Here is a 12,033-nt window from a genome sequence, read left to right as displayed (position 1 = left end):
TCTCTGTGCCAGGCACTGCTTATAGATGCTACGGATACACAGATGCTAGGTTATGCTAGGACAGATTCCCACAACTCTCTTCCTCAGGTCTGTGTTCCAGCCACACTGGCCTCATTCCTGTTTCTCAATCACATCCAGTTGCTTCCTTGATTTACTTATTTATCCCCACTAGACTATAAACAGCCCAAAGACAGAAACACCACCTGGCTCGGTCCCTATTATATCCCCAGTACCATGCGTAGCACCTAACACGTAGTATGTACTCAGTAAACATTTATTGAATGAATGAATCTCTACTAAAATGTATCTTGCCAGCTTGAACTCATCCTTCTAGATCAGTGAGAAGATCTGATCAGTTTTAAGCTCTGTGCCATTCTCAAACATCTCCAAAATTAAAAAGAGGGGGGAAAAAAAACCCACAGATAGGACAAAGTTCCAAACAGAGTCTACTATCAACCCATTTTAAAGCCAACTAACTGGGGCACCTGGGTGGCTCAGTCAGTTAAGCATCTGCCTTCAACTCAGGTCATGATCCCCAGGTGCTGGGATCAAACCCCACATCAGGTGCCCTGCACAGCAGGGGGTCTGCTTCTCCCTCTCTTCTCCTCCCTGCTGTGTTCTCTCTCTCAAATAAATATGTAAAATCTAAAAAATTTTTTTAAAAATTAAAAAAAATAAATCCGGGACGCCTGGGTGGCTCAGTGGGTTAAGCCTCTGCCTTCGGCTCAGGTCATGATCTCAGGGTCCTGGGATCGAGTCCCGAATCAGGCTCTCTGCTAAGCAGGGAGACTGCTTCCCTCTCTCTCTCTCCCCGCCTGCCTCTCCGTCTACTTGTGATCTCTCTCTGTCAAATAAATAAATAAAATCTTTAAATAAATAAATAAAAAATTGAAAGAACTATTATTAAAGGAACTGCTATGAAGAGCTTGGGGGAAAAAGACTCTGTGAGAATATTAAAAGTATTCTCAAATATTTAAAGGATAGACAAGTGGAAGAAAAGTAAGACCTGTCCTCAAATATCCTTAACAAACTCAGGAGAGAGAACGCCTGTTGGCTACAGTAACCTGGGGCCCATTTCAGGGCAGCCTCCGTGACCATCAGAGACATCTAGAGAGGAAATGGTGTGTCTCTTGAGTAGAGACTAATGCCTCATACCTAAGGTATCCAAACAGTAGCTGGACAATCACCTATTTGCAATTAGGTAAAAGAACTCAACCTTTAGAATAAAGGAGTTTTAAAGTTCCCTCCGGCCCTAAAATTTCAGGGTTCACTACATACAACAGTGAGCAATAACAATTAGTCAAAATTATGATCCTAAACATCAACTCAAGATTAGATGAACGCCAAGTACTCTAGTCAAGGTGCATAAACCTAAAGAGTTTTAAACCACACAGGCCTTGGCCCCATCCACAGAGACTTATTTATCCATGTATCTGTCCACTCTTCCATTCAAATATTCACTGAGTCCCCGCTATCTGCCAAGCACTGTGTTGAGCGGTCCAAAGCATGCTGTTTGATAGAACTTTCCGTGTATACCCGCTGCAGCTAAGGAACTGAAATTTTTAATTTTACTTCATTTTCATTAATTTAGTTTAAATTTAAATAGGTTCTAGCACCTATGTTCTTAGCACCAAAAAATTAAGAATCACTATTCTGGTTACTAGGGCAAATGATTTAAAATCTCTGAATCAAGGGGCACCTGGGTGGCTCAGTTGGTTAAATGTCTGCCATCGCCTCAGGTCATGATCCCATGGTCCTGGGACTGAGCCCTGCATCGGGCTCCCTGCTCAGTGGAGAGTCTGCGTCTCCCTCTCCCTCTGCCCCCCACCCACTTGTGCTCTCTCTCTCATGTGCGTGCTCTCTCTCGCTCTCGATAAAGTCTTAAGAATAAATAGACAAAATCTCTAAATCGAAACAAAAAATGTACTATTGTTAAAAAGGGAAAATATTAACTATGAAGGTTCACTTCTAGAGCATTTCAGTCAAAATTTTCTAGTAATCTAAACTACTCTTTGTTAAAGTCCTAAAAGAGACAGCACTTAGATGCCCATCAAGTGTGCAGAACTTACATGACTACAGAATGTCTGGGGACTTTTCTGGGGCATCACCTTTTCTCGTGTCATCCCGCCCCATCACCCCCGCCCCCTCCCCACCCAAAAAGCGCTGCCAGGAGCTTACCCGCTCCTCTTTGGTGTAGAGCTGGAAACACTGGGATAAAGTGCAAGTCTGAGGCTGATGATGACGCTCCCTCTGCAGACGGACGCTTTCTGCATCAGGAATATATTCATCTTCAGTATTTACAAACAGGCTGCAATGAGGGAGGGGATGGGTAATTATTAGAGAATGTCTTGCAAAAACTGACCTCAAAACTGCAGCTTCACAATGTGACAGTAAATTTATAACCAAAAAGAACCAATGTGTAATGAAAGCAAACAGGTTACCCAACTGGTCATCCAACTTCTCTATGTTTCAAAATATGCTTGAAAAGTTCTGTATCTATAAAGATATTTTCAAGAAATAACTTGGGAGTTGGTTATCATGGGAGTGGCCATGAACTATTAATTCATATATTCTTGTCGTGCGTATCTAAGGGCATCTGGCACAATTTACAAGAGTTAATGGGCCTATAGTAAAAATTAAAGGGGCAGCTGGGTGGCACAGTCAGTTAAGCATCCCACTCTTGATTTCAGCTCAGGTCATGATCTCTGGGTTGTGGGATTAACTCCTGAGTTAGGCTCCTTGCCCAGCGTGGATTAAGATTGTCTCTTTCTGGGACGCCTGGGTGGCTCAGTTGGTTAAGCAGCTGCCTTCGGCTCAGGTCATGATCCCAGCGTCCTGGGATCGAGTCCCACGTCGGGCTCCTTGCTCAGCAGGGAGCCTGCTTCTCCCTCTGCCTCTGCCCGCCACTCTGTCTGCCTGTGCTCGCTCTCTCTCCCTCTCTCTCTCTGACAAATAAATAAATAAAATCTTTAAAAAAAAAAAAAAAAAAAAAAAGATTGTCTCTTTCTCTCTCCCTCTCCTCCCCTCCCTAACCCCTTCTTGAGCGTGCTCTCTCTACAAGTTTTAAAAAAGTAATTGGCCCTGTAGAGTAATGAATAAATAGTTCTGTCTGATCAGCATCCAACAAATACTCTGAGGTTTTTGAGATCCAGACAACTGGTTAAATAAAGGATTAGCAGTCCACTTGGATACTTAAAGAGAGATTTGTTTTAGCTAATCTGAATGATCAAAGGGATGCTATTAAAATGATCATTAAAACAATGATTCTATAAGCACTAGGTAAAAAAAAAAAAAATACTCACAAATCTTTTGTTTCCTTGTCCCATTCTACCACTAACTTCACATGAGCGGTGCCACCTGGTCCACAAGATTTTAATGCCCTAGAGCACAGAGATGGAAGTCACATATTATGTTCTAAAGAAATGATTTTACTTATGTGATTATGTCCTATTTGAAATTCAATATCATAAACTGCGATTACTGCGATTACTAAAAATCTTCATCATCGTTCCTTATCAGAAAAAGTTTCTAGTGAGACCATTATGACCTCATATCTAGAATAACTAGGTTACAATTGGACTGAAAAATCCTTAAATTAAAGTATCCAGTATAGGGGCGCCTGGGTGGCTCAGTGGGTTAAGCCTCTGCCTTTGGCTCAGGTCATGATCTGAGGGTCATGGGATCGAGCCCCGCATCGGACTCTCTGCTCAGCAGGGAGCCTGCTTACCGCCCCCCCCTGCCCCGCCTGCTCTCTTCCTACTTGTGATCTCTCTGTCCAATAAATAAATTTTAAAAAATCTTTAAATAAAAATGTCCAATATAGACATAAAGAGATTGGAAGAAATTAGTCTCATGTTATAAGGCTGTCCACAATCACTTTTAGATATTCTTTATGACCTTTCTAATTTTTTGTCTCATTTCTCACTAACCCAGATAGAGACCAGATAATAGTTCCTCTGGAAACAAAGTCTGCTCCTGCATCTCTCCTTCTCCCCCATAAACCAAGCACAGAGGCAGCAGAATGAAGTAACAGTCTACTGAGGGAGAGGAGGGACAGAAAGAAGGCTCAAAGGAATGGAATGATCAACAGAGGGCACCACACATGCAAAGGCACACACAAAGCTGTGCCACACGTTCCAGCAATCCTCGTGCTCTGATACTACTGAAAGTCTAAGATGGGAGGAGGAGAAGAGCGGGGCCTGACAAAGTGGGAAGTAGCAGGGTTCAAACTGTGTAGAGCTTCATACACTGTGGAAGTCAGACTTTATCTTTTAGGCTATAGGTTTCCATTTAAGATTTCCAGGAGGAGAGTGGCATGATGAGAATTCTACTTTGGGTAAGTTCCATCCTGACTGAATATTAAAGTGTAATTTAGCTATAGTCCTGGGACATATAATAATTTGATTTCCTGACAGGACTACTCCAGGCTTCTCTGATTTCAAAAAATATCATATATATCATAATCAAGTATGAATGAAAAGTAAAATAAGAAGACTTAATTTCTAAACATGCCTAAAGAGCCTACCACACTGAGGTAGAAATGATACCAGACATCACTAGAAATTACATAGGAGAATTACTAAAATTCTACAAGGTGACTGATTGATTTTTACCTTTCTACTGTTGGGTGGCATAGCGGCTGCTCCTCCTGGGGCAACAAGTATGTTATCCCCACAACACTGACAACACGCAAACTGAATGGACACACCTGCGTCAAACAATAAAGGAAAATGTGGCTGAACTGCTCTTCAAGGGCATGTGCGTCACAGTGGTCACAGTGGCGTTTCCAAAACTGATTAGACAGACAACAAACGGTTTTGCAAAATGCTTCTCTCTGATATTCTGTTAGGTTGTTGAGTCACTCTTACACACTTTAAAGATGATGTACCTAAACGCAATTTACATAGCAAATATGTTCTGCAAGACCAGTAATACGTTGCTTTAGGCTGAACCTTAACTGAATATAAGTCCTCCAGGAATACCTTCATATAATAATCCTAATTTTGAAAATATACAGATAGCTGTTCTACAAAATCTCTCAAAGCTGATCATGTACTAATCTTTATTAAATAAATATATATTATAAAGAAATACCTAGCAATTCAAAGAAATTCTTGCAGTGGCCAGGAACTGAGGGATAAATTCTTAGTCTTGAAAATGTGAACACAGCTGACTTTACCAAACAGCTTTCCACCAGGCTCCTCAACATCCCAGCTCAGCACCTGGTCTTCCCTAAGTGCAGAGGTCCAAAATTCAAATTTCACCGCAGTGACTGTTTCTTCACTTGGGTACACACGCATGCTATGCTGGAGTGTCAAAATGCTTACTCACCTGGACACAAACTGTGGGCCTCAGGAAATACTTCATCTTCTCCAAGATTTCCTTCTGCAAAAGGTCCCACGCTATTGTCTTCTCTAAGTGCAGCACAAAAGGCAGTCCAAATCTAACACACATAAATACTGCAATCACCTTAAAAGTATGGCAATCCCTTTAATGCGTAATTCTTCATTCATGGTCTCTTAAAATGGAATGACTATATTATCGGGTTTAAGACAGTTCTCAAAATAAAACAGGAAATTTAATAGTTACTTCCATAAGTGGATGAAAAAGCCAGCAGAGAAGCTTAGGTTTCTAAATGAAATTTAACAGTTCATGTGCCAAAATGGCTTCTCAGTGGTACTAGATAGCAAGAGGACAGGATCGACGGATATGGAAAGGGGACAGTTGAGGACCTGGTCTGGCAAACAGCATGGGTCCACATATAAGGGGCTGTGTGCTGCAGGAATAGACTGGAAGGTGTAGCAGGCAGGTGGCCGTAGCCTGGTTGTCTGACAAGTTGCTGGCAAGCAAGTGACACTGAAAGTCAGCTTCCAGCCTACGGTAGAAGCCATGTGCCCCTGCCCATGCTGCAGCCCCCAGGGATATATTTTTTTTTTAATTAAGCCCCCAAGATTCTGCTGTAATCACTCTGGTACAGGGGCCGAGCACAGAGATTTACTGAGGAACCCCCAGGTGGTTCTGATATGCAGCCAGGGCCAAGGACCCCTGGCCCAGGGGCTCTCTCACCCAAGCCTGGCCACTCAGACCTATTTGTGCCCTATGCGCGTCTTACTCATTCTCTGTGCAGTCAACTCCCTCCCCCGGAACACCCCTCCACCCTTCCTCTAGGCCACCTCCTACTCACTCACATCAAGACCCAGTAGAGGGATTCTTCTCTAGGAAGCATCCTGTTGATTTGTTCCCTGTGCTGTCTGGGCCACAGCACTAACTCCACCATGCTACAAATACTGTCTATCTTCCTGCCTCCACCAGTAGACAGTTATCTGACAGCAGGAACTGTGATTTATTTATCACAGTGACCCAAACAGCCAACACCCAGAAATCCATAGTGCTTAATGAATGAACGAAGGAGCCAAGAGATAAACCCTGACTCAGGCTGAAGGAGATGCACTCAGATCAAAAAAGCCATTCCTAACAGCCTCCGTCTACACAGAGCAGTACTCCACAAACAGCACTGTGACGTGAAAGAAATTACAGGCACATGTAAATCGGCCACTCCTATTTTTCACACGGTCGTGTCTTCACTTGCAAGAGAAGAGCATCACAAAAGGGACTCCACAGGTTCTTTATTCTATATCAACACACTGAGCTGCCTTTCTTTCTGCCCCTTAAACATGCCAAGTTCCCCTTAGTCTCAGGGTTTTTGTACTCATGTTCTTTCCCCACAAAGCCTTCTCTCTGGAGGCTCAGATCACTTACACTGTCTCCTCAGCTCCATGCTCCTTCTTCAGGTGGACCTCCCTGTCCCCCTCTCTAGAGGGGTCTGGCTGCCCCCCGACCAGCACACTCTACCACCCTGGCCCACTTTAATATCTTCTAAGTGGTGAAGACTGTCTGAAGTGATCTGTGTTTACTTATTTACAGCGGGTCTGTCCTCACTGGGATGTAAGCTCCACAAGAACACAGTCTGTCTCGTTCACTGCCCCATGCCCAGTGCTGGAACAGTGCCCAACACGCTGTAAACACTGAAGTATTTGTTAACGAATATCATAACTACACAAATCAACACATTTCGTACTTACATTAACCATTATAAATAAGGAAGTTATTTCGAAGCAACATTTGAAAAGACTAATAAAATGCTATTCTGACAAACAGCAGAAAGAGAGTCCTTTGTCCATGAAACATATCCATATTTTGTTATTACTCAGGTTACAGTACTACTGTGGTAGAGTTGCCTTAAAAGATAGTCTAAAACTCCTATAAATTCTTAGCAGGAAACAGATTTGAGAGAGATTTGCAACTCCCGATTTTCTGACTTAAGCAGCTAAATGAATAGTGCCACCACTTGCTGAGACAGGAAATACTGGAGGCCAGATTTATAGAGAGAACCAGTTCAGTTTGGAACATAAGACTGAGATGCATGTACCATTCAAGTAGATATGTTAAGAATTTTTTTAAAAGGGAAAAAAAAGCTGTTAAGAAAGTAGCTGGATTTAGGCCTACAGGCCCCTTGAGGAACCGGAACTAAAAATAAACACATGAACCAAGACTTTAACAACTAGATGAGCTTGCAGAGCCTTTCTAATTCTGATTCTATCATCCTAATTTTATATTCTCCCCCTCCCAAGCCCTCAAATCAGGTCAACTAATACACATATTCTTTCTAAATATCTAAATCAAAAATTAATAAAAGGGTTTTTCATCCTTACTTTTTAAAATGTTTGAAAATACTGAACTTTTAAAGTTTCAGCACTTATTATGAGCCAGTTTTTACCTTTTCCCTTGCTGCCCAGTGCACGCTCGGTTACACACTAACAGAACAATTTTGTCGTTTCCTGCTCTTGTTGGGGGCAAGTCTGTTTTCCCTTGCTTTGCTGCTGCCTGTGTAGGAGAAGACAGTCGATGATCCAAGCCAAATTTCAAGTGGTTTAGATTGTTGTTTAAGTGGATTCCTGGAAAAAAAAAATAAAAAAGAACATTATCAATTCAAAATTCCTTTTATTCATTACAAAGAAATTCATGCAAAAGCGAAATTAAGAAACTGCATTATGTAATTTAAACTATAATAAAAAAAAAACAATGATCTACTTTGAGATAACTTCTCTAGCCATTAAAATAATTTTTTCTTTTTCACTTTCTTTAAGTAGGCTCTATATCCAGCGTGGAGCCCAAGTGGGGCTTGAACTCACAACCCTGAGATCAAGAATCTGAGCTGAAATCAAAAGTCAGAGGCTTAACCGACTGAGCCACCCAGGCGCCCCACCATTAAAATAATCTAAGTATCTACATTTCCTTTAAACTAGCTTTATGTATCTTGAAAACTGAAATTTAAAACTCTTCACTTGAGGTCACCTGAGTGGTCCAGTCAGCTGAGCATCTGACTCTTGATGTCAGCTCAGGTAATGATCTCAGCGTCCTTGGATCGAGCCCCATACCAGGCTCCATACTTGGTGGGGAATCTGCTTGAGGAGTCTCTCTCTCTTCCTCTGCTCCTTCCCCTGCTCATGCACTCTCTCTCTCAAATAAATAAAATCTTAAACAACAACAAAAAGCCCTCTTCACTTGAGCAAATACTGGATACAGTTTTAGAAGAGCAAGTTTGCAGAGATGATCTGCCAAGACAAATTTAAGGTAAGACTATGCAACCAGCAACCAAATAAACTGGAAAAAAAAAAATTTAAGACTAGTAAATGTGGAATGAACTTCAGTATTCTAACTGCAGTTTCTTCTCCCTAATTAAAGAGCCAGAGTTATGAGAAACAGGAGATAAACCATCCTTACCAGATCCACAGCCATTATAAGACACGGAAACTTTAATACAATCAACCACACTAGATGGACCTACATTTAAGTGAACAAAAATATATGACTGATGGGCATGATACAGGTCGCTGAAAATCAGGTGAAAATAGAGCTATCAGAGCCACTCAGCAACTCAGCACCTAGTACAATGCCCTGTACTTAGCAGAAACTCAAGTGCTTGATTAAACAATGGTTCATGTTCATGGAATACTACTCAGCCATAAAAAAGAAGGAACTCTTGCCATTTGCAATAACATGGATGGACGTTAAGAGCATTATGCTAAATGAAAGAAGTCAGAGAAAGAGAAATACCATATGATCTCATTATATGTGGAATATAAGACAGTATCAACAAAACCAAGCTCACATATACAGAGAACGGATTAGTGGTTGCAGAGGGTGAGGTGATGTCAGGCAAATTCAGTGAAAGGGGATCAAATGGTACAAACTTCCAGCTATAAAATAAATAAGTAATGGGATGTAATGTACAGCATGGTGACTACAGTTAATACTGTACTGTATATCTGAAAGTTGCTAAGAGAGTAGATCTTAAAAGTTTTCATGATAATAAAAAACTATTGTTAACTATATGGAGATGGGTGTTAACTAGACTTCCTGTAATGATCATTTTGCACTATATACAAACACTGAATCATTATATTGTACCCTCTGAAACTAACATGTTATATGTCAATTATACCTCAATAAAAAAATAAAATTAGTTGTTCCTGTCTTTAATCCTCTGGAAGTACAGCCTAAGGAAACCTGCAAAAAAAAAAAAAAGAAAGCCCTCCGGGTTGCCTCAGTGGCTCAGTCAGTTAAATATCTGCCTGAAGCTCAGGTCATGATCTCAGGGTCCTGGGATCAAGCCCCACGTCAGGCTCCCTGATCAGGAGAGAGTCTGCTTCTCCCACTCCCTCTGCCTCTCCCCATTCCCTGTGGTCTCTCTCACTCTCTCTTAAACAAAAATCTTTTTTAAAAAAAGGAAAGGGGAAGGAAAGACCTCGACCACCACCACCACAACCGCCACATGCACAAACACACAAACAAACCCGCCACCAAAAGGAGACTAAAAAAGTGGCTATACAAAAGCATTCATGGCGGCATTTTAGCAACAACCTAAATATCCAGCAATATGAGACCTGCCAAACCTATTAAGGGACATTAGTATTACAGCAATTTAAAAGGACCAGTGTGTGGTTAATCGAAATAAATTCCAGGTGAATTAGAGTTTAAAAAAAAAAAAAAGTATACAGAAATTAGAAGTAAGAAAAAATAGAATCTTCATCAAGCTATTAGAGAGAGGAAGACTTTTTAAGCTTAAACACCAAAAAGAAATCACAAAAGGAAGAACAGATTTCACTTTATAGTCATTTTAAACTTTGATATGAGAAAATAAAAATAAGTCTGAATTTGAGACAATGAATTATCTCATTTCCCAGCTCCTTGCAGAAGGCAGGCGTGTGCTAAAGTGATGAGGGTCCCTAATGAGATGAGGGGCAGCACTCAACTGCACCGAAATCAAGCTGTGTTCAAGAAGCGCCCCCACTTGCTAGCAGATGCACGACTGGGGGTTACTCAACCTTCCCAAGACTTCGCGCTCTTATTTGCAAAGCAGGAAGGCAGCAGATTCATACGTCTCAAATAAGTTATTTACAAGCCTTTAACAGAGGCTAACACATAAATAAGTGGTCTGGTCTTCCAACAGAGGCACTCTCTGGTTAGTAGATGATAACCTTGGACCTCAGCAAATTCACTTAAAAACAGAAACTTAGGGTTAACCCTTAGCAATGAGGGTGTGAAAGGGGATTTTAGCAAATCTTCAGTTAACAAACTTTAACTGGGCTCTTGTTATGCATGAGGAACTATACTGAACTGCTGGGTACAGAAAGAAAACAAAACACAGCCCCAACTGCAAAGAATTTCATAGTGCAGTGGAAGGACAGAGGAGAAAAAAGATCATCCGCATACAACGTGCTGGTGTCAGAGATTAGCAGAAGATGTGACTGGAGCAAGGAGGAGGAGGAAGTCAGCCAGCTTGGGAGGAGGGGATCGGGGGGAGGGGATGAGTGGTGAGGAAAAGCTTTCTGGAAAAGTTGATAACTGAGTATTCTTTTACTGTAATGTAATTAAAAGTAGAAAACAACTTGAGCAAAGCACACACATGAAAATGCCACTTGAGGGCGCCTGAGTGGCTCAGTGGGTTAAGCCGCTGCCTTCGGCTCAGGTCATGATCTCGGGGTCCTAGGATTGAGTACCGCATCGGGCTCTCTGCTCAGCAGGGAGCCTGCTTCCCTTCCTCTCTCTCTCTGCCTGCCTCTACCTACTTGTGATCTCTCTCTGTCAAATAAATAAATAAATAAAATCTTTAAAAAAAAAAAAGAAAGAAAGAAAATGCCACTTGAAAATAAAAAGAAGCTGTCAGGTCAAAGAAAAATTAAAACTGAAACAAAAGACTACCTAGAAAATAATAATGTAAATATGGGTAGACCAGAGATAATGGAATCCTAGACTGGCAGCAGAGAAAGTTGACCAACCCAATGTACAGAATTACCAAAAGGTTCAGAAACTCGAGGCACCTCTGGAAATAGGTGATGAAGGAAAGGAGGAACCAAAATAAGGACATTCAACAAGGACACCAAGATCATTCAATGTGGAAAGAATGGTATCTCTGACAAATGGTGCTAGGATTACTGTTTACATACAACAGAAGAATGCAGCTGATACCCACCACAAACCACATAAAAAAATAACTCAAAAGGGTACAAAGATCTAAATGTAAGAGCTAAAATGTAAGAGCTAAAACTCAAAAGGGTGCAAAGATCTAAGTGTAAGAGCTAAAACTCCTAGAAATAAACACAGGGGTAAACTTCATGGTCCTGGATTTAAGAATGGAATCTTAGATAAGCAACAAAAAGCATAAGCCACAAAAAAAGAAAACATTAGACTTCATCAAAACTAAGAACTTTTGTGCATCAAAAGACACTATCAGGAAAGTGAAAAGGCAATCTATAGAATGGGAGAAAATACTTGGAAGTCATATATATATTTATATATAGCATATATATATTTATATATAGCATCCAGCATATATAAAGAACTCCTACAACTCAATAACAAAAATAAACTAACAACCCCATTTAAAAATCTGAATAGACATTTTTCTAAAGAAGGTAAACCAACATCCAAAGCACATGAAAACATGATCAACATCATTTATCATGCAAA

At 40.9% G+C, this 12,033-nt stretch overlaps 1 protein-coding gene across 2 annotated transcripts in view; it reads right to left on the bottom strand.

The window, feature by feature from the left end:
* Positions 1-12,033, bottom strand: part of USP31 (ubiquitin specific peptidase 31) — a 162,359-nt gene that overhangs the window by 116,559 nt on the left and 33,767 nt on the right. For both annotated transcript variants that reach the window (XM_047712824.1, XM_047712823.1), the window contains exons 7-11: positions 7,778-7,955; positions 5,332-5,443; positions 4,614-4,708; positions 3,303-3,380; positions 2,179-2,308 (exon numbers count right to left, since the gene is read on the bottom strand). In XM_047712824.1, coding sequence (XP_047568780.1) covers positions 2,179-2,308; positions 3,303-3,380; positions 4,614-4,708; positions 5,332-5,443; positions 7,778-7,955 — 593 coding nt within the window. The remainder of the gene's footprint in view (positions 1-2,178; positions 2,309-3,302; positions 3,381-4,613; positions 4,709-5,331; positions 5,444-7,777; positions 7,956-12,033) is intronic.

The sequence above is a fragment of the Lutra lutra genome, chromosome 18 (assembly GCF_902655055.1).
Source record: "Lutra lutra chromosome 18, mLutLut1.2, whole genome shotgun sequence".
NCBI lineage: Eukaryota > Metazoa > Chordata > Mammalia > Carnivora > Mustelidae > Lutra > Lutra lutra.
The sequence above is the reverse complement of the archived record's forward strand: the minus strand, read 5'-3'. Positions and strand labels throughout refer to the sequence as shown.